The sequence below is a fragment of the Watersipora subatra genome, chromosome 3, assembly GCF_963576615.1.
Source record: "Watersipora subatra chromosome 3, tzWatSuba1.1, whole genome shotgun sequence".
Lineage (NCBI taxonomy): Eukaryota > Metazoa > Bryozoa > Gymnolaemata > Cheilostomatida > Watersiporidae > Watersipora > Watersipora subatra.
In genome coordinates, this window is record NC_088710.1 from 8,060,986 (window position 1) to 8,084,080 (window position 23,095).

The 23,095-nt window shown below is 35.8% G+C and overlaps 3 protein-coding genes across 6 annotated transcripts in view; 2 read left to right on the top strand and 1 right to left on the bottom strand.

Moving 5' to 3' along the window:
• Nucleotides 1-542: 542 nt before the first annotated feature.
• Nucleotides 543-13,064, bottom strand: LOC137391904 (RILP-like protein homolog). Of its 4 annotated transcripts, XM_068078460.1 has the most exons (9): nucleotides 12,622-13,064; nucleotides 11,781-11,919; nucleotides 9,450-9,565; nucleotides 7,987-8,184; nucleotides 7,597-7,761; nucleotides 5,601-5,776; nucleotides 4,208-4,372; nucleotides 2,456-2,509; nucleotides 543-1,100 (listed from the first exon to the last, which is right to left on the bottom strand). In XM_068078460.1, the coding sequence occupies exons 1-8, from the start codon at nucleotides 12,907-12,909 to the stop codon at nucleotides 2,464-2,466; spliced, it is 1,293 nt and encodes a 430-aa protein (XP_067934561.1). In that variant the 5' UTR covers nucleotides 12,910-13,064; the 3' UTR covers nucleotides 543-1,100; nucleotides 2,456-2,463. The 4 variants fall into 4 exon arrangements, with proteins under 4 accessions (XP_067934561.1, XP_067934560.1, XP_067934563.1 ...); XM_068078459.1 differs by lacking the exon at nucleotides 2,456-2,509; XM_068078462.1 differs by lacking the exons at nucleotides 2,456-2,509; nucleotides 7,987-8,184.
• A 242-nt stretch (nucleotides 13,065-13,306) lies between these two features.
• LOC137391905 (transmembrane emp24 domain-containing protein 2-like) lies at nucleotides 13,307-20,580 on the top strand. The gene is made up of 4 exons (XM_068078463.1): nucleotides 13,307-13,718; nucleotides 15,475-15,676; nucleotides 17,697-17,804; nucleotides 20,244-20,580. The coding sequence occupies exons 1-4, from the start codon at nucleotides 13,527-13,529 to the stop codon at nucleotides 20,366-20,368; spliced, it is 627 nt and encodes a 208-aa protein (XP_067934564.1). The 5' UTR covers nucleotides 13,307-13,526; the 3' UTR covers nucleotides 20,369-20,580.
• A 764-nt stretch (nucleotides 20,581-21,344) lies between these two features.
• LOC137389737 (small G protein signaling modulator 2-like) overlaps nucleotides 21,345-23,095 on the top strand; it is a 47,280-nt gene continuing 45,529 nt past the window's right edge. Inside the window, exons 1-2 of the mRNA XM_068075823.1 lie at nucleotides 21,345-21,456; nucleotides 22,015-22,067. Coding sequence (XP_067931924.1) covers nucleotides 21,414-21,456; nucleotides 22,015-22,067 — 96 coding nt within the window. The 5' untranslated portion in view covers nucleotides 21,345-21,413. The remainder of the gene's footprint in view (nucleotides 21,457-22,014; nucleotides 22,068-23,095) is intronic.

The following is a 23,095-nucleotide window of genomic DNA, read 5'->3' on the forward strand; positions in this document are numbered from 1 at the left end:
AGCAAACGGTAACATCGCTCAAATGTATTCGTCTGAGATTAAGCAATCGGTTGAAAGTCTTAATGTGGCGGTGTTGTTTATACCGGTAAATAGTTCTCGCGAATAGTTTGCTTCAATGAGTCCATTTTAAATACTAAACTATCAGTTACTCCAGGCTGTTTATTCCAAAGAAATAATATCTTAAAGGTGATTGTGGGTGGAGCAGTTCTTTGAAGTTTTCTTTGTAGTAAAAAGCCGATCACAAAGGTCGGTGACATATTTATAGAGAACATAATTATTATTAATATTTAATGTTTCATGTCATAATGGTGGTGGTTCATGTATTTGGGAGGCCTTCAGAGAGCACAGATGCCAATACAATATCTTATTTGTTTGTGTGGGAAATCTCATGAAAGCGATAAAATCGTAATTAAAAATTCTAAGGAAGTTATTAAAAGAGCATTACCCCATGAAATATGCATGTAGCATAGTGTTTTATTGGTTGTTCTAGTTCGTAAATTTGTGCTCTGAAGATCGCTTACACAATAAAAGATGGAAACTCGTTGGTTTACAGATTGGTTTATAAAGCGGAAGCTGAATGGTGCCAAATTACTTATAAATAAAAACTGTACCATAATGATTACGTTTCAGTGAAACGTAGCAGGATGTTTGGATAATAAATAAACACATTAAGAAATGAATGACAAAAAATATACAACGAGATGGTGTGCCCGAAAGAGCACTAAATTACTTATATACCAGATTAATAATTAGCGAAAGTATGTCACAACAATCCTGAGATCATAAATTAACACAAACATCTTGAAAAGTAGGCAGCATGTGCTAAAACTATTTACAAAACCGAATGAATATCGAAGCGGCAATAAAATCGACAACAAAATAATTTTATAGACAATAGGTTTTATGGCTAAATGCACAAAAGGTAGTTCACAACAGTAAAAAAAATAGGAGGCATCATTCTCATGATTAGAGATTTGGTCTCAATATGATTCTGAGCTAATTGGTTGTTGGTAGCATATCACTTTTGGGACGTTGAACGCGTCTAGAAGACCTTGCGTCGACGCCGCTTCGGCTCATCCTTAAGTCCCAAAAACTTGAAGCTGCAGTCAGATATACACTGATCATGAGTCTCTGAGTTATAGGAACAACAGGCTATGAAACTGTCAGATCAATAGAAATATAACAAAACAAGCTAAACTACTGCAAGAAATCATTTACCACAGCAAACAACAACTATACACAACCAGACATGTAATCTATATAGCTACTGCTTTTGTTACTGGCTCACAGCTTTGAACATATCGACGCTTAACTAATAATTGGTCCAGTATAGCAACTCGGGTAGTGTGCGAAAATTTTTAATGTATTTAAATTAAATGCCAACACACCATTCTCCTTACAAAGTTATTGAAGTGAAAAACAGTGAACAACAGACTAGATAGCGTTTTGATAAGATGAAATCATGAGATAGATAAAAAAACATCGACTAACATAAATGTATATCACACGTGGAACTACCCTATAAATTATCTTAACATATATCACACATAGAGCTACCCTTCAAACTACCTTAACATATATCACACATAGAGCTGCCCTACAAACTACCTTAACATATATCACACATAGAGCTACCCTTCAAACTACCTTAACATATATCACACATAGAGCTGCCCTACAAACTACCTTAACATATATCACACATAGAGCTACCTTTCAAACTACCTTAACATATATCACACATAGAGCTACCTCATGAACTACCTTAACATATATCACACAGAGCTACCCTTCAAACTACCTTAACATATATCACACATAGAGCTACCTTTCAAACTACCTTAACATATATCACACATAGAGCTACCTTTCAAACTACAACAAACCTTTCAAACATATATTACACACAGAGCTACCCTACAAACTACCTTAACATATATCACACATAGAGCTACCCTTCAAACTACCTTAACATATATCACACATAGAGCTACCCTTCAAACTACCTTAACATATATCACACATAGAGCTACCCTTCAAACTACCTTAATATATATCACACATAGAGCTGCCCTACAAATTACCTTAACATATTTCACACATAGATCTACCCTTCAAACTACCTTAACATATATCACACATAGAGCTACCTTTCAAACTACCTTAACATATATCACACATAGAGCTGTCGATTTTAATCTCTAAACATCCTGGCAGTCGGATCACCTCAAGCATCAAATACAATTGCAAACAATAGAAAAATACGTACTATCATGCACTCACTTTTTGATAAAATCTACTAAAATTTTGTGAAAGTTCTTCTTCAAGCATCTTATGAGGGGAAGTTATCTTATCGTGTGAGAAGGACGAGTGAAGTTATATAGCGAGACAAGTCAGGACAGGCATGATTACTCAAGCTACACAACAGCGAAACGAGGAGTTGTCTCATATTCACCTTAATCGCTACTCTGTGATCATGCCGTTCACCCGCCGACATAGCTCATCAAAGCTACATCAATAACACAAAGGACTTGCATTCTCTCTAGCGAATATGATAGGTATACCCGCAGTAATTTGCAGCTAATAGTCCTTACTATCAGTGCTGCGAGTAATAAATGCTCATTACTCTGTTGGTTCACCGTTTCTAAGTAAATGCTTATGAATGGCTGTTACTCAATTGGTAGAAGACAATTCCATGAACCAGCACAATAGGGAGTACACCCAGTTTCACAAAAATCCAACTACTTTATAATAGTGCTTAAAGTGTAAAGGTGCAAACCGGCTAGGCGATATTTAGTTCGATGTCACGCTGCGTGGCACTAAACTGCGCTGGAACTCGCTCAGCGAGCTCATGCAGAGCGACAATGCCAAACATTCTCTATCACAACTTTATCGCGCGCGAAATGCATTTCGATTAGTCGGATTTTCCCATAATTCAATCCTATTGCTGGTCATTTTTCGTATCGATATTCACCAATGTGTAGCAACAACATTTTGCTATTTTGTTACGATTGAAACATCAAAATTCACAGTGAATTGTTCATAGATTTAATAAAAGCACACCCAGTGCTGTATGACACAACACACAAAAATTACAAAGAAACCAACATTTGGGAGTCAATCGTTGCACAAGCTGACCATCTTGAGAATGGTAAATATTTATTATATTAAAAATGAACAACTACTATAAAGCAAACTATATATGAAAATCGTAAAATAATACTGTTAAAAATACAATAAACGTTTTTTATGTCTTTTTGTTGTGTACAATCCGTGAAAGTGATATAGGTCTAATAACAAAAGCGGAAATTGTTTACGTCGTCGCCTAGAAGGCGCCATTGACTTAAATTCATTAACAACTCCGAAGAAACTGATGATATGAAATTTTATGGGCAGTTTGTGAGGTGAGCGTGCCCGCGTTATCGTTTGTTGGTGAATCGCTCAAGTGTGTTTCAACAAGCGTCAGCCATATCTTCACGCTCCTTATGACGCTCGCGTTAAAATCGCCTAGCGTGTTTGCACCTTGACAACTGTTCTATAAAAGCCTACACATATGTAACATATTTGTTTGAGTATAAAACGCATTCACGTATAAGTTGCACAGCCATATCCGACATAAAGAACAGTACAACAGTCTTCTAACATCGTTTACTCATTGCAGTCCAATAACATGGCATACTTACGCTCTGCAGCTGTTTCTGTATACTACCGCAAATTTTACAACCTTCAGTTTAAAAGCAGCATCATAACATGAATGATTTCCTTTAGCAACCATAACACCATGCAAATTTTGCAAGTAAAATGCTTGTTGTTGACACATTTTAATTCACATGTAACGTCATAATCACATGCAAAAGAATGTTTCAACTAGGTACATCTGTCTCGTGCAATAGTTTATAGAAAGCAATGGTGAGGAAATACCTCTGAAAAGTCCATTCGCGTATGTCGCACCTGATTTTTAGGCGATATTTTATACCGCGAAATGCTACGTACACTCAAATAAATATGGTAAGTAATAAAGTTCAATAATATAATAAATAAACATCTTAAATATAGTAAAGTTCTGAAGAGCTCAAGGGAAACACAAATATTTAAGGTCGGATGGCTAAATAAGCAGTCTTTGCTAACTTGGGATACAAATAGTTGAAAAACTTGAATAAAAATCAAAAACACAATTACTTTATCTACGGGGTAAGCATGCACTTACAATTTTCTGATTCCTGATTCTGGTTTGCCATCACCGTAAAGTTTCTCCCAGGGTTCTTTGTTGATCGGCCCTTGCACATCTCCCGCATAACAGTCATCGACACTTGGTGGTTCTGTAGCTAGCTCCTCTTCTTGCCAGCTTGTGTCACCCTCTGATTCATTTGCTCTACAACGTGAATCACCAAATGCAATGTTTTGACCATTAGAACTGAAGTTGGAAGGACCGATGACAACTTTTTTATCCTATGTTGGGAGAGGACAACTGCCAAACATCCCAAGTTTGATACCACCATCAAAAGTTGTCTTAAAAATAAAATCCAACAAAAACTATTTGAAACACTTGTTTTAAAAGAAAACCCGAAGTTCTAATTAGCTTAAGTCTAAATAATCTCCCAAGGACAGACAACTCCCCTCCATATATCAGTTTCATCATAACTAGTCATGCTGATCGTTAATATTCTTAACACTCATGATTATGAGCGCCGACCTTTGTAACCTATTGACCCTGATAAGCTTTTCAACTAATGACCTTGATGATCTTCTCAGCACGTTCACTGTAAATAACCTTTCAACCAGAATACATCCAGTATTTTTCTTAACCTTATGACCCCCTAATAATCTCTGCAACCTAATGACTTTCAATAACCTCTTCAACCTCATGACCTCTGATAGCTATTACAACCTTATGACCTTATATCACCTCTTCAACCTTATGACCACCTGACATCCTTAACAACGATGACATCCAATAACTTTTTTGACTTTGAGATCCACACAAACATCTTTGCCTTTCTGTATTTGACTTCTAGGAGCATTTCAAATCTTTCAACACTTATAGGCCTTGTACCCATGACAGCTTACAAACGTTAGTCTACAAGGCTTTTCAAATTTTTTAAGGCTGGTTCACACTATATCGCCATAAATCTGCGTTTTCCTTTCGGCGTTCATTGTCAATTATATGAACCATGAATGAAGCATCGACAAAACATCGCGAACTCGTCGAGAAACTTTGCAGCTGTCAAATTTTCCCGATATTTAGCCGAGCGTCGATGACCGCCTTTTCAAATGTGAACCATTTCGGCCATAGTAATTCGCAATCGGCGTGATTTATTCGTGTCCGTTTATGCTATTCGCTGCGGGGCTATTTTTTTATTCCAGCACGCGAAAACAAGGAGTATTCTTCGCGAAAATTTAAAAAGAAAAATGAGAACACGAGTCGCGGAGTATTTCCTGATGCAAACACGGATGGGTTTGTGATAGTGTGAACACCGTTATCATCGACGATCACTGAAGTATTGTGGCATCAATGCCGAGATACGGCAATATTGTGTGAACTGGCCTTGAACCGTACAGATCTTCCTACCACACCCACACAAAGAGCTACATCTTTATACCTCGTCTTGTAATACTGAAGCTCTTCTTCAATTTCGATGAGCTTTGATTTCAAAGTGTTTCGCTCGGTGAGAACATCCTTGAGTTCATTGAGAGTAAATCGAGGATTATCAGGGTCTGACACATTGCCAACAACCTGCCCGATAATATTTGGCACCTCTCCACTTGCCCTGTCACCCTATAAACCATCACATGGCTAACGATCAAGAATTTACAAGTTTGAGAGCAGAAATATAAGGAAAACACATTATTCGCCTAATAGAATGGTTTAAGTATGTATTCGGGTGATTTTTGGTAACATAGTGGTAGCTATATTGAACTATTTAACACACTGATTATAGTCAATACACTTGGCAGCCAGTTGATAGCTTTAAGTGTTGCATATCGGTTAAATGACAAACAATGATATATTGTCAACATTTATAATAGACTTTAGAAATGATTTGCTTAGGGCTAGCGAACAGCTTGGAATTACGTAACCAAAAATATCTTTGGTTTATTAACTCCATTAATCATTGGTTTACACCAGCTAACTTCCGATGTAATGAAATATATTAGCTAACAGCTGAGCACGCTCTTATAAATAATTCATACAATAGTTCGCTTCTCAAAAAATTGCCCCTATTCCAAAAATGAACTGCATTTATTTGACAATTAGCAACTATAAAGTTACTAACTTCGCATTCCTTACGGAATCACGAGCTGAAAACTGAAGCCAAGCAATGACTAGATATGAGATTTTCTACCATTCAATAAATGGCGCACGCTGTTTTATTCCTGCTCTTTGAACCAGGTAGCTGCTCGAACGAAGAACTTTTCATAACTTTTGCTGATAAAATAGACGCTCATTACAAAAAGGCGAGTGACTACATAGATCAGTTTTGAAAAAGTAAACTCTGCACACGTGTTTACTCAGATTGAGTGTCCGATGCTCTTTTTGCGTGAGCAAAACAACCTAAATTAGCAATTTTCAACACTATTGGACAATTGATGCGCCAAAAACTTTTTTAACAACTGTTATTTTTGACGAAAGTAATTTAACCCTTTCTCTACCATCCATGTACAAATTTAGCTTTGACCTACTGCCAGCTAATTCACTGAAAATTGGCGATTTTGTTGCATGATATGTATACACTTCTTTCAATTTCAAACACTATCTAGAACATTCCGAGTTGTCAAAATGTTAACAGAGCTAAGCAAAAAATTCAACGTATCTATATTGTGTGCATTGCTAAAGCTATGTGAAGCTACGACCGCTACGAAGCTATTACGATCATCTACAATGTTATTTACTCTTACAAAACTATTACTTTTACCACCATCAGAGTCAGTGCTGTCACTTTCATTATTTGAGTATTTAATTAAGTCTGAATCTGAAATGACTTTAATGTCATGAACAAAAGCTATTCTTTTTCTAGCACGAGAGGGGCTTGCGCAAGTCATATTACAACTAACAACTTTGCTCATCAGAAAAAAAATGTTCGTTTTTGACTTGGAATTTTTTGATAAAAGATTATAATTTGCTTCACAAATATAGACTATTTTTTTAGAGAAATATTCAGACACTACTGTCAGCGCTTTACAAATACTAAGGATCGTTGGTTATGTAGTCAGGACTACAGAATATTTAGTTACTACAAACCGCTGTAAATTTCACAAAAATGTATCCACGGCAGTCAATCATAGATTTTGCATAAACTCCCGTAAGGCAGTGAAAGGGTTAATGGAGAACTTGTGTTCCTGGTGGTTTCAATTTCAAAATGCAAAAAAGCATGCTCGCTATGATAAGGATTAGCCAATGAGATGGATGAATAATAGAAAAGCACTTCAGATGAATACCGACATTTTGTGCTAAACACCCATAGCACTAGAAGTGTACCAGTACCATCAGATTTAACATGTATGCCAAACATTGGACTGCAATGTCACATCTGCATAAGGTTTTTTCAATAACCAATAATAATAATATTCATAGAAGCCATGAAGATATGAGCACACCTGACATCGCTCTTCTATAATTCGCAACTGCTGATCACGATCTTGCAGTAAGCTTTGTAATTCAGATTTTTCATCTATCAAATGCTTAGCTTGCATGGTTTTGATATTAGTCTTCATCCGTGTGTCCCGTACTGTGCTCGACAACTGAGCAACTTGCGTTTGCATCTGGCAACAACCACAGACATTCCAGTTCTAGGACCAACAGGTTTTATTTTTTAAAGAAAAAAAAGCGAACCACAGCAAAAGCTAAAGCGCCAGGCCGGGTCATATGATGTACAGGCTTACTGCAAGATGGCTACCAGTCAGTAAAACGAACAACGAGAGGACAACATGCAACAGCTCTAACTCAAATAGGGAAAGTGAGCGCGGATGGTTAGCAAACCCACTTACAAAGTTGCTGCAGTGATGTGACTTTTCACACAATGTGATCTTATCTTTGATTGATAATATGTGTTGGTCTTTCTCATGAAGAGCATTTTCTAATTCAACCTGCTGAGAAACTAAATGCTCGGTCTCAGCCCGGCAAGAGGAAGTAGATTTGCGTAAGGTCAGATTATCAAGGACTAACTTGTCAAGCTGTTTCTGTATCTACAAGTCATGCGACAACAGCTACAACTAATAACACACAACAGTGAAACCTGCTATACCCTGCCACAAGCACCTGTTTGCGAAACCGACAAGCAAAGCAGATTCTAGCTTAGAAAAATGTTCGATGTGATGTTGGAGCAGGGCAGGACAGAACAGATAAAATTAACAGAAGTAAATGCATGCCCTGAGCTATACAAGAGACAACACACAAATATTAAAATAATAAAGTGCTTCATTTACACACATCATATGACAGCAAGAGATTTGCCACATGGCAGTTGAATACTTGAATAAATACATGGAAATCGACACTGTTTTAGCATTCCATCCCTGTTCACAACATACATGTATGTACTATTAATGACAACAGAGTCATGCAATATAAAATAATTAGACTGAAACTTGAGAAAGATCATTGGAGAACCAAACTCCAAGTGGAGCAAGATTAGTTGACAGCATTGAACAGTAGGCAGCATTGAATAGTTGGCAGCATTGAATAATAAAAGGTGAGGTTGTTCAAGCGTAGAGAGAGTTAGAACAAAGATGAAAGGATGAATGTATATTGATTAACTCTGTTTATATCAGTGATTAGGCTTAACCCAGGAGACATAGTCTTAATCAGCTATAGCCTAGGTCATTATTCCCTTTTAACCCAGTACAGCCAGTCAGCTAATGCACTGACCAATCAGTCAGTAAATGAGTGGATCAACGACCAATCAGGCTGAACATGAGTGGATCAATGGCCAATCACACCGTCATGAGCAAACTGCGATATAAGCTCTATCATAATTGTAAACAAAAATATGAAATTTAACTTTTATGAAATTAGATTTTTCAAAGATAAACGCTCTTTACTGCAGTAGCAGTTACAAAAAGTGTTAATTGGTTTGCCATTATACTGAAGTAGTGAGCATTTTTAAAGATCACTTCAAATTTGATACACGAAGCAATTTAATGTTACACGATTTTATCCCAGACTAAATTGAAAACAGTGTAAATACATAGCTACTACTGCCATACATTTTGCTATAGTCATGTAGTTGTCTCCTCTTATCATTGGAATACATAAGCATTAGTCCTCTCACAAATTTTGCCTTTGAAATCTGAATCTAAACATAAGTCCAAGTCTATGAAGCATGAAAGTCTTCAACAGAAAATCCAACTACACAGTTTCATAAAAGAAGATCCTCAATTTGAACTTGACACATGGAAGCGGAGAAGCATGGCAGTTTCAAAGGAGTCCTAATTATATCATAAATACTCACAGAGTCTAATTCCAAGTCTTTGCTTTTGACCTCTTTCTGCAAACCTTTGATTTGTCCTCTCTGTTCATTCACTTTTTCTCTTAGGTTTTCTATCATTGTGGAATCTTCCTCCGTCTCTAGTAACGCATTCACACTAGGTTTACGTGCATCACAAGTATTGCTCAGTTCGTTTTCCATAGACATGCTGGTCAGACAACTCCACTTAAGATCACATCCACTTATCGATGGAGAGGTGATCTAATTGACATTTGCATTGTCATCTCAACAGTTTATCAACTATGAAAGATGTATCATTCTGAATGTTTTCATGTGATTCGAGAAAACATGTGCCCTCATTCTTAGAATGTTTTAGAAAATAAAAATGGTGATCATTATGTTTAATTTGCAAAGGTAAATTTTATATTTGGCAGTAAAATTGACCGCAGAATAGCCGATCTCAGCTAGCCTATCAATATTTCTAGCAATAGCTTCAGCCGATGAACTGAAAACGGATTCATGAATAAACATTATCAAAGAACCTTTGCTAAATTAAGGCTTTTTGCTGAGGACTATAAGTAGCTAGAAAAACTACTACAACTACCTCCATATGAGTGTATGGTCTAAATCTGACTTTAAACATATAGTATAACAATATATTCTGTTATCTACAGATGTCACATACAAAGTCTTACTGTCTAAAGCTAAATATCATATCTAAATAAACAGTTGACATAGTTTACAAGTACTTGCAAGTACTTGCCAGTACTGGCAAGTATAAATATCAAACGAATCCCCACTAACTCAGCTTGTCACTCAAACAAAAACTCGCCATGAGAAATTGAACTAGGGTACAAAATTTTATCTTGTACATTACCACGAGTTAAACATATTACATGGAAAATACTTTGAAGTTGCATAAAAATAAGATAAGATACTTTGTATGCGATAGAGGCTGGTCTGCAGGACACAGTGCGAAGTTGCTAGACGACCGCTCTGTAAGCAGACATTGTGATAAGGTTACGTGACCGGTGCTCTCTTATCACAAATGCGAGACATTTAACAAAGTACATATTTAGGGAGGGTCAAGATAGTTGATACAGCATCACTGCCTGATTGAAAGCTGGCTCTCAGTGCAAGCTAGGTGTCTGGCTTCCTTCTGAGAAGCAGGTAATGATTTGCAGCAAGTTATCAGCTGAAATCTTTAAGAGATCTTTGCAGATCAGAAGCTAGATGATGGATAAGTGCCACACTTATAGACGAGACGCAACTAAACGAGGCTGGGAGAGACAAATAATCAATGGAATGTGATGGGCTGTTACGAGCCAATCAATATTGCAGCTCGGAGGAAGCTGACGCTGCCTTGTTTCATTAAACACTTTCCCAGTTATGAGTCATCAAACGGAGCAGTCACGAGAGGCTACTTGTATTCCTATTAACTCATCAACTGGCTTGGCAACTAGTCAAACATTTACTACAGATATGTAGGCCTATGTATCCATGTTATGTGAAATCGGAAGCGCGAGAAAGTCTAGTGTCTATTTCTTTGAGTTCATAAAGACAACCCCATGAATATTGAAACTGTAGATACCAACAGCAGTACTTGCAAGTATGTGAGGGGACTGCCATTAGTGACTTCAGTTTCAATGCCTTACATAACCTAGGACACTTATGTATTCGCTTCATCTCTTTCGTGTTTTTGCGGAGTCGTCCTCTCACGAAAATTTCATGTGCGAAACTAAACTATCATAACGAATGAGCGAAAACGCGGAATTAAATAGCTTTGTTCATTGATAGTTCAAGAAACAAATGGCAGCAAGCGATCAAATTGCATTATCGGTCTCACCCACACAATTCTACCTGCGGTTCACAATTACAAACTAATCTCAAATTGAAATTTGTTTTATTACCGGTGAACCGAACATGAGGAATCTAATTATGTTTGTTCCACTGTATTTATTTTCACATCACTATATATTTGCACTCATCAGAGCTGCGAAATGAGGTTGCGTCGAAATTTTACTCTGTATGCTACTCACAAAACTAAGTACTAGCGAAATATAAGTGTCATAGGGTAATCCGCTACACTGCTGAACTGATATGACATATGTAAACCATATCGTGAGACCAAACAGCTTTATGGGTTACAACCTGCTGATGATTTCTGACTCACACCAGGCAATGAAATCAAAAAGCCAAGGAAAACTTACACAGCTCAATTATTTTCGTTCAGATAAGTCAGTGATTTTACAATAACATAAAAATATACTAAGAACCAGCCACTACTTCAGTAGCTCTATAACTCTTCAAACAAAACTAATAGATTAATCAGGTGCGCTTGAAGACTATTCTTACTTTCTAATGCTTCTTCTTGACCTGATACATTGTCTTTCAACCTCGCCTGCAGTCGCCGATTCTGGTCCTGTAGATGAGCCACCATTTGACACAAGTCCTTTGTTTCTTTCCTATATGACTCTTCAATCTGTTCAATCTCCTGCAACCGCAACGCATACTAGAATACCGCAGTATCGGCAACAGTAATAATTACTTGTTAATCTTTAACAATTATGTTCAGAATATAATTCAATATACATGTATACAAAATAAGAATGTTTTACGGTGACTAACAATACTTTTGATATCAAACAGCAATTTGAAAATAATATGCATAATGTGCAACAAAAATGATATATATATATATAAGTTTTCGTGAGTTACACATCATATTTACCGCCAAAGCATTTTTTTATCCAACTAGAGAAATACAAAAATATGGTGAGCACTAAGTTAGAGTTACAAAGACAACCTACATTGTGATGTTTATATTGACATGCGAACTGAAAACAATAACATTGTTGACAACTGAGCAAACTGTTTCAACTGAAACACTCCGGACACAAAATAATAGCTATGTGAGGCTTTTCTGCCAAACTCTTAACAATTGCTGCCCAAGTTGAGATTACATCACATTCTAAAGATTTTTGACATGCACTGAGTCGTCACCACTTACGCATATGCGCAGCAATGAACTTTGAGAATTATGTACGCGTCATAGACAAAAGACAGTTGCTCCATATCGGAGAGAGCTTTTATTCCTTCGGTAATAAAAGCTTGTGCATTAACTGTGCTAGACTTTTCTACTACAATGTAACAAAATAGCAGGAATTATTTACTGCAAACAATATTTAAATCCTACCTGCTCGTATTGTTGTCTTTCCTTTGTTCGCTCATCTTTTTCACTGTGCAAACGTTTGATGGTGGACTCTAGATGAAGCAGTTCTTCGTTTTCCTTCTCATACTTGCCAGCTAGATATTCTAATTGTTCCAAAACTCTAATGACTTTCGGCATTAAATCTGTTACTGTTTCCACGCCATACTGTTCAATCAAGTACTCAAAGTCTTTGCCAATCAAAGCAGCCGAGTCGTACACATCCACAACTGAGACGTAATCTTCCATTTCTTTTCTGTATAAAGAGCTTTCCATTTCCACCAGAGCAAACAAGAGAAATACCCGCTTTTAAAAGGCACTCTCTAACATTTATGTTTGGTTAATAATTGAAAAAAATACGCTATAGTAGTATCATATCTCGGTCCCAGAGTTAGGAATTGATCGCAAGAAAATTTAGGCCAAGACGAAAACAAGTGACAATCTGGTGTGATGTGGTCATGTGACCGAGGCATGTGCTTTTGCTATTTACTAATAGCATTTCCAACGAATCACGTAACAAAGTTAGACGCACACATCCGGCTTTAATAACATCGTTATATTACAGAAGGAATTTAATGAATTAAAAAAGCATTGCTACTTTGTAGTCTAAAACTATTTGTCGCACACATACATCGTGGTCACCAAAGTTGTAGCGTAGAATCAGCCTGCTGTTTGTAGGACTACTACGTGGCGTCGAGTTTGCTTTTCTGCAAATTCTAGTAGAAGGTTGTATACGAATATTGTACAATACTGCAAAAACTCGAACCACGTAGCCTCTTCACTGTGCGAACCAGTTTAGACTTTTGCTTTATGCCTTTTTGTGCATAGTGAAACACGAATTGGTCTTTTTAGCCACAAGTTTCGTCTACAAACGGTTTCTTTTACTAATCGACATGATTTTTACAAAAATTATAAATTTGTCAACTGTTGTATTGGTTCTATGCATATGCGCCCACGTTCGAGCATACTTCATACACATTGACGCCAACAGCGAAGAATGCTTTTTTGAACAGGCTCAAAGAGGAGAGAAGCTTACGTTGACATTTGAAGTAGCTGAAGGAGGCTTTTTGGACATCGACGTGAATGTAAGTTACAACAAGTAGCTCTTAAATGTCTGTTTGTACTTTTTGGATACTGTTTGGCCAATTTTAATATGCATTTGGCATAAACCTTGAATATAGGTTATTTAAACTTTAACTTCATTAATGTCAATTGAAATATTGCTATCCTAATACTTCATCATTGTATCGCAAAATATTTTAAAACATTTCATAATAGAAGACCCATAAAATGTCATAAAATTTATAACTATAAAGTGTTATAACTACTAGTTATAATAACCTTTACAACTATTAACAAAGAATGACACAATTCGATCTGTCAAGTGTATAATATGCTTGAAAACTTTGGGCTGTGTGATTCTTTATGTTTTCAGTATAGTATATAATCATGTTTATGAGCTGAATAGTTTACTCAAAGATTTAAAAAAATAGTCTTTAGCTCTTTCGCAACTACTGCTTTCATATTCGCATATTGTTTTCATGTTTTTATTGTCATACTTTTGGTTCTGATGGTTTAAATACAAATATACACCATGGTTAGATTAGTGCGTGTGGCCAGTTTTAAACAATGTCACACAAAAAAGTTCCAACAAAATGTGGTTTGAATATAGCATTTACTTTTCAGATAATGGCCGATTCATGAGGTAGAAAATATATCTTTTTTCTTCAAACAAATAAAAGGCCTATCTTAAAAAATAACATGCAAGTATCTTATTATTATCTTGGTATTATCTTAAAAAATAAAAAACTGCAAGTAATTAATTCTGTATATAGCCAGAACATGCTGATCATGCATTATTAGCGAAGACCTTTATTCTTTAAGCTGATTGATCCAGTGGAGAAGGCCATGTATTCCAAAACTAAATATTGAGTTCCTGCAAAAGTTTTATTACGTCTTTGTGCTAGTAATTTGTAACTGCAAGAAACTGGAAGCCATGTTGCAGTGTCCTAATACATCAATGAAGGGTCAAGGCATTCACAAGCACCTTTTTATTTTTCCAAAGCATAAAAAGCTTCTATCAAAGATGTTTCCTCTGATTAATACTTGTATTTGACTCAAAATATCCAATGAATTTCTTAATTTTAAATCTACTTGATTAATGTGATGTTTAATTTTTTTTAAATTTGTAGTTACCTAAAAATATAGATTGTAGCAAGAACAATGAGTAAAATTGGATGTAACGAACAAATACCTGTGATGTTTTTAAAAATGTTGTCGCTCCGATAAAACTAAACATTATGTGAAGAACAGGCTATTCAACTAGTAGTTAAAGCTATTTTCTTTGGAGTAAATTAGTTTCAGAAAAAGATTACTCCCATCAACCACAAAGTTAAATGTAGTGTCTTAATAGGACCTCACAGATCCCACTAAGGTCTATCTGTGTCACTCATAGACTTAAGTTTTCACTACCGTTGTCATACACTCTTTCAGTCAGAATTTTTGGTAGCTTATCAGATAATTGGGTCATTTAATCTTTAATTTTGCAATTAGTCCCGACGCGTTGTGATATTTGACATCATTTTCATATTATCACACAGGTAGCATTATTGGCTCTTATGCCTTGGTTTTATAATGTGCCACATCGACCTACAGTTTGCACTGATGATTGAATCATATATTTTTTGGAGTAAGGTAAAGGTACATCAACTTGACTGTCTGTTTGGTTCACAGATTTAATCACTCGATAAAATAGGAAAAATTTGTCTTCATTTATCTTTTTCTGTTCTTGGTATGATCAAACAATCTATTGCTGGCATTAAACACTCATATCTCTGACAGGTTATTGGTCCAGGAGGAAACTCTTTGTACTCTGGAGAGAGAGAGTCTAACGGAAAGTTTACATTGAATGCTGAAAATGACGGGATATATAAATATTGTTTTGGTAATAAGATGTCTTCTATGACACCAAAAATGGTCATGTTTTCTATGGAGCTCGGGGAAAAGCATCAGAATCTTGCTGAGGAGGCCAAAGATGGAGACGGTGAGCATCTATATATCGTTTATTGTAGCAATTATTAGCTTGTTGATTTGTTTGACAAACGACAAGTGCAGATGGGTTCTTTGCTAATTTGCACCTATTTTTTAAAAGTTTGTCCATCACAATCTTTGGTTCATGGAACATGCAGAACTATAAACGTTCAACCCTTTTCAAGAGGTTGAACCTTTCATGTTTATTCCTCAATTATCCGTCTGTGAATGCTTCTTAGACTTTTGGAAACGCTCATCTTTAACCATTTCGTTTATCATGTGTGATATCCTGTGTATGTTTAAACGCACATACTATAGTTTATTTAGTAGTCATTAGTTTGCTAGAATAAAAAGTCAATTTAACATACAATGAAGTCTGGAAATATTAAGTAGATCAGTCTCGATACTTGCACCCTATGTTCATATTATCGCGTGATCTTTTATTTTGTCTAGATTTTCTTACAGCTCGACATACCTCACTATGAGTGTTTCAAGATATTACATATAGCATTTACACGAATGCATTACATATACCTACAATAACAAACAGTGTAAAAATCTAAATTATTAGTAATAAAATAAATCTAGTTATAATAAGGTATTTTATTGCCGTATCACATTTACATTAAAGACACGTGTAGCACGATACAGGAGAGACACCATAACTAGATAATGGGCTCTATAATGCTACTGAGCTAGCCTAATATAAACTATGTGTAATACGAAAACTTTTTTCAATTTATTTTTGTTTTAGTATTTGAGATTGTTTTACATTTAACTTAAACTAGCAGTCGGCCCCGAGATTTCTCTTATTTTTAATCAGATCATTTGCAGGTGGGTGTTTCAGAGGCTGGTTTTCAGGAATCAGACTGAGATTTGACTCAAATATTTTTAGCGACCTGGCGGAGTACACGAGCATGTGCTTGTTAAGTTTGGATGGTATTGGTGAAAAATGTGGAAACTCAGCGTTAACGGAAGCTCGCATACACACGCAATCTATATAATAAAGTTGGATTTGTTTTCTCTCAAGTTATCACAGCCAGCCTTTACTTTTATCACTTGCATACTTTCTATTATTTGTTTTAATTTCTTTCATTTCATAGTTACAAGAAAGCTTCAATGTTTTTCAAAAAACTTTAAATAATTTGCTCCTGTTTTTTATTTGTTATAATTTCGAATAAAGGCACCTTCTATCTTTCATGGCTACTACCACTCTGGCAATTTTTTTGTTTTGAAACACAGAAGGGAAGGCGTGTGGGACAAACCTATATCAAATCGGTATCAAACCATTTGCTGGAGAACTGTATCAATGTGTACTGGTTTTCAAAATGTTTCTAAAATCTCAATGTCATAGGCTGGAAGTTGTGACAAATCTTTGCTCTAATTTCGTGTTGCATGTTTAACAATTTGTACATAAAGGTGATCTCAGGTAGAGGCTTGGCTACAATTTTATTTTGGCGCCAAACTGTTAAACATTGTTACTATTACATAAGTATAAATAACATTAAAACAAAGTTGCTGGCAGTAGTACATCTGTCGTGAGGGTCTACATGACCAGGTTAGCTACATTATAAAATGTTCTCGTCTGTATGTTTATTTAGATACTTTGGTGTCACTTGGATTTTATGAAATTTGGCTAGATACTTTCTTCTCCTGCTACATCAAAACCCATCGTGTGATGACTCTTGCTAAAGATAACTTTGAAGCTTGGAAAGGCAATGGTTGACGTAGCATATATATAAGTGTGGTTACAAAGGCGATCATGAATCGAGCTGATTATAAAAATGTTTTTTTGTGAAAAGTTCATCTTAATCAATAGCAATTTCATGTATCTCCACATGTATCTTCACGGCGGCTCAGCATGAGAATTTTACAACCTTGGTGCAATGATATATACTTGTTCATAATTTTATTTTTATCTATACTTTTCTGACCTCATGCTACTGCTAATATTGATAGGCTGAGGCATGTTAAGCGCTCAAACGGTGATTGTCTGTTGTCATAGTCGTTAAATTGTTCCCTGATTTTTACAGAGTCACATAACAAGCTCGCTCAGGCAGTGAGCCAGCTATCAGATGCTCTACTTGGTGTTAAACACGAGCAAGAGTTTATGGAAGTGAGGGAACGTGTTCACAGAGCGAGTGAGTTTATACTACAAATAGCGTCCACTCTCCTTTCAAATCTATAACAGTGTTCTACATAATTGGTGTTCCGTTAAATATCTGTACTTTTGCAGAAATGCTCTTTTTACGTATTTCAAAGTGGCTTTGGAAGCGCTGGTTTTGTTTTTATTGGGTGGTTTTTTTCAATGGCTCATATATTTGTATGCAATAGCTGTCCTGGTTATGAAATGATGTGCAAGCTCCAGTGATTATGCACAATTAATTTTATATTGAATGATTTTCAATTCAAACTTTCTTAAATGTGACAGAAAACTTACCAGTGACTATATATCCTTTGTCCAATTAAAGAATCGACCGACACTATTGCGTATCAAAGGATATTTTGTTATTTTAGGAGACAACTCCAGGTGCATACCAAAAGTTGATGAATCTCTTAACAATAGTCCTCAGAAGTTCATGTGCACTGTCTATGACAAAACTAAATTCCACAACGTTGCAACATTTATTTGTTTTTTCATTTACGGTATTAACGTGTAAATTATATCCAGCGTTACAGCGGTGTAAGTCAAAGCAGTTTATGCAAATTTTCCTGTGCCACTGGTGCAATCAGGTTTAGCATTGTGCTGAAGGTTAGCTCACCACATATAAGGTGAATATGTGTGGTACATAAATTAGTTTGTTAAAGACACTTACGAATGTGTAGATGAAACAGCATAATTCTTTGTTTACACTAGAGAGTGGTGTTATCATGCAGGTTTGCATACAAGTAGACATATTCAGATAAGGCAATGTTTGTGTATTTGATAGGTGCTATGCATAAAATACTACTTCATGCATGCAACTTTTTAATACTATGGCAACTTTCTCTGCATTCCTGAATGAGTTCTCTTTGTACAAATTAGAGAGGGTTTAAATGAGAAGGCAACTCTTGTTGTCTCAACAGTGCAGTAGTGTGAAAAATGAAGGGACCACCTATAAAACTGTATCATTGCTACTGTTCAGCACTCGAGGTGATTAAATTCCTCATTAAATTCCTCATTAAACTTTTGTTGTTGAGTAGAACACTTACAAAGTATACATTAACAGAAAGCTAAAATGAGTAGAACTTGAAACAATTAATTTTAGTTTGAAGCAGCAATGCTAGATGACTTTTAGAGAGACTCAAAGTTAGCAATTATTGTTAAACCATAACTGTCACGAACAACTTCTATCGTTTTTACTAGGTAAATCAGACACACTGATTCCGATTTTGTACTCAAAATAAAGATTAGTCCACTAACTTTCAGAGTAATGAAGGCTTTTTTACAGCGTTTTAATATCGGTCTCGAAAACATCACGATCGGCATAACAAGCTCCGCCCATAAATATGTGACGTAACCTAGCTTTTTTGGAACAGAAGTTACGTAGGGATGTTTAGACCGATTAAGAATAATAGAGATGGGTGTTTTAAAATCCATTAATATCTAAATTCAGCCTTAAAAATAATATCAGTCTTTTTTGAAAGGTAGATAAGCTATTTAGCATTGCATATTTAAAAAAGCGCGATAACAACGCTAGCTTGAGATAAAACCGCGCTTTTTGAGCTTATTTTTCTTGACGTTTAGCCCATTTAAACGTCATGTAACAAGCTACGAGCAATTTTAAATAGTTTATATACCTTTCATAAAAAGCTGAAATTATTTTACAGGCTGGATTTAGATAATAATGGGTTTTAAGACACCCATCTCTATTATTCTAAATCAGACTAAACATTCCTAACATCCGTTCCTGAAAAAGCTAGGTTTCGTCACATATTTATGGGCAGAGCTTGTAATGCCGATTGTGTTGTTTTCAAAACGGATATTGAAACGCTTTAAAAAAGCCTAAATGACTTTGAAGGTTAGTGGACTAATCTTTATTTTGAGTACAAAATCGGAATCAGCGTGTCTGATTTACCTAGTAAATACGATAAAAGTTGTTTGTGACAGTTATGGTTTAATGTTCCACTCATTTTGACTAAAGGTAAACCTGTATTTTATTTGCATTCAAACTTAAAGCAGTGTTGTTACTCAGATCAAAGGTGGTGTGTAAAACAATCCTCATATTAGTATGTTTTGCTGGATACAAAACTTTGTCTTTGAAGTCGCTAAAAATTAAAATTACTGATTTTCAGTTTTTGTGCTAGCAAGCAGCGCAAGTCTGCATTTCCAGTCGTAAACTACTTCAAATGTGCTTTTGATAACATATCTGAATAGAGAAGACCCAGAGCTTCATTTTAATATATAATAAGTGCAACTTCAAAGAATTGGCTAGCAACTATGAAACCATATTTATTGAAATTGGTCAAAGTTCTAGGGCTGTCCACTTATTTTTCACTCCACTGTAATTCTACACTCTCATACACCAGGCTTGATTTATTTATCAAATGTTTCAATTGCTTGTTACGGCTGATAACTGATGTCCTTATGTTGATTGTAGTCAATGACAACACTAACTCAAGAGTCGTTCTGTGGGCCTTCTTCGAGGCCCTCGTACTCGTCGCTATGGTTCTCGGACAGATCTATTATCTCAAACGATTCTTTGAAGTCAGAAGAGTTATATAGACGCTTTGTTAAAAATGGTTTTCCATTTTCCATAGGAAAAGTAGTATGTAAGATGTAGGATGGAGTCTTGCTAATGTATGCTGCTTGTGTGATATGCTGCCACGCATCACGCCATGTCATTGCTGGCAACTAGTTAATCTCTTGTATCTGCTCACAGTACTTTGTGTCAGGAGCGATGTCATATTTGATGCAAATAAATCTTATATATATATTGTATGCTGTGTTCTTATCTGATGACTTATCATCCATTTCAAACACTCATCGTAGCAACATGTATTAATGCAATAATCTGCTGAACGGAGTTAGGTGGTTGCAACCAAAGCTCTGCAAAGCAAATGGTAATTTAATCACTTTATTAAAGGAAAAGCAGTGTTGGGTGAATGGAGCTGTGATTGTCAATAGTAGAGCTAGTAAGGACTAGTACGCAATTATAATCTTGGTCATAACATCTTGATCTAGTCCACCAGCAAGTGTTATTCAAGCACAACAACTTCAATGCACAATGCCAAGGTTATTGCGATATTTCGTTTCATAGTGTTGGGGCTCAACTACCATGTTGAGCATCAAATGTTGGTTCCATTCAGATAAATTTTTGTGAAAAACCTCATTTCATACAAGATTAGCTAAAATCACTATGCCTATGTTATTATAATGTAAAATTGGTAGCTCATTCACGTATAAATACTATAGCCTAGGCAACTGCAAGATCTCTCAAACTAGTAGCCGAAGTAACAGTTGTACTATATGTTTATGAAGTTGCTTCCTCCTAACTAGATAGCTGATCGAGCCCCATGTGCTTAGCTCATGATCCATCATGAACAGCGTGCGGCGGAGTGCAAAGAGTTTGTTGATCAACATCCAATGAACTTTGTCTCCGAGCACGATGAACTAATCATAGCGAAGGTCATAACTTTAACCAGCGGTGTATTCAGTTGTCCGACGGCTATTGATTAGTGGAGGCTGGAGTCTGTAACCTTTGAAAGTCAGCATTCTTCGGCATATGTTGACTATGCTCTTCTTCAGAACTTCGTCGAAAACATGAAGCATGACTGCGTTTGCGATGTTTAGGCGTCAGGCCAACGTAGATCGTGAGTATTAGTTGATACGCATAGTCTGCACAACATATGTGAAATTATTTTTATGCTACAGGCCATTGTCTATAATAGGGGCCTAATACTAAGTAACAATATACTGTAGGTGGTTTCCCAATTTTCAAACTGCATATGTTGCGAAGATCATTTTTGTAACACGCGTCAGTAGGTTATGCGATACGCTTTTACTATAATACTAAGGTTTGGTGCGTGATGTACTTTTTTGCAACAACAAATTTATATTCTCATAGTTGTTAATCCCTATTAATTGTTACGAAGTTCATGAAGCTCTGTACATCATGGTTTAACGAATCTTTGGATTACTAACTTATTTACTATTGCTGATGCCATTACTATTGTTATGATATGTTTTATGTTATAGCAAAAAAGTGAGGCAACGTTGTTAGATTTTAGTACGATGACATATGATAACTCTAGTGTTTTTCTGCACCTCTCGATGCTTATGTAAACCTGCAGCAGATTTTTATTAAACTTTTTGCCCTTGAAATGTGATACTTTATTAACTGTTTTCTCATCTGGTCTTTTTTGTTGCAGCGGAGTTTCAAGGAGATGTTGTTGACAATCTACTCAGCTGTGTCAAGCGCCAGGTATGTTTGAGTAAAGTACTTTGCTTGCAAAGCTTTTTCAAGCTACACAGTTGGTTTGGATCTAAACAAAGGCAGTGAATGTAGTCTAAACAACCTAGTAAAAGTTGCACTGGACAGCTGTCTTAGTCTATGGAAGTACCCGACAGCTGTCTTTTGCGCATTTATTGAAAGGATGGAAATTTTATGTGAAATTTCTTAGCTTAGGTTATTGATTATGAATTGTTGATGTGCTTCTCTGAAAACTCAAAAAACCCGTGATCTGGATTGAACTTAGTTTTAATAAATAGTATTTTATATTGTTTAGTGTAATTTATAACATGGATTGTGAAAAGGTTTATTACTAATAGGTCATGGTCGTTATTATGGCTTATGAGCCTGTGCTCCATAACATTGTTGTTGTAATAAAGTTATGCTCACAGATAAAATATCTCATGTTCATACACTAGATTAGCCAAATTAAATATTATCATTAGGTTCTTAAAGACCTTTACAAAATTAGTGGCCGTAGAGGTTATGATTAAAGTAATTACATTGAGCATAAAACTTTCTCGGATGTTTTAGTTAAGGTTTAAACAAATTCAAGTTGCTAATAGAATGAAATTCCTTGACATCATCCAAAGTGTTTCAATGCTAATTATTTCATTGTCTTGTCATCAACACACCGTGTTGCCAATTTACAAATACACAATATCTCTTAGGCCCTCAGCATGCCATATTTTGTTCACTTCGTGATCTCACCTAGCAGCAAAAGAAGTTTGGTCAACTGATACATAATCAATTCAGAGATTTTTGCATGTAAAAATTTCAGGTCAATTCAAGGTCAATTCTCCGATGTCCTTCACTGATACATTAACTCGAATCATGCAAAATCATGCCAAACTAGATATCAAATTGTTCCTATTTTGCAGCTTTTTCTTTGGTTTTACTGAAAATTGACTTTTTGCTATGTCATTGGTTATTTTAAGCAAAAAACTTTTCTATGTGTCCCATCGCTAATCGTTGACAGCCTCATCCATGTTAAATTAGTA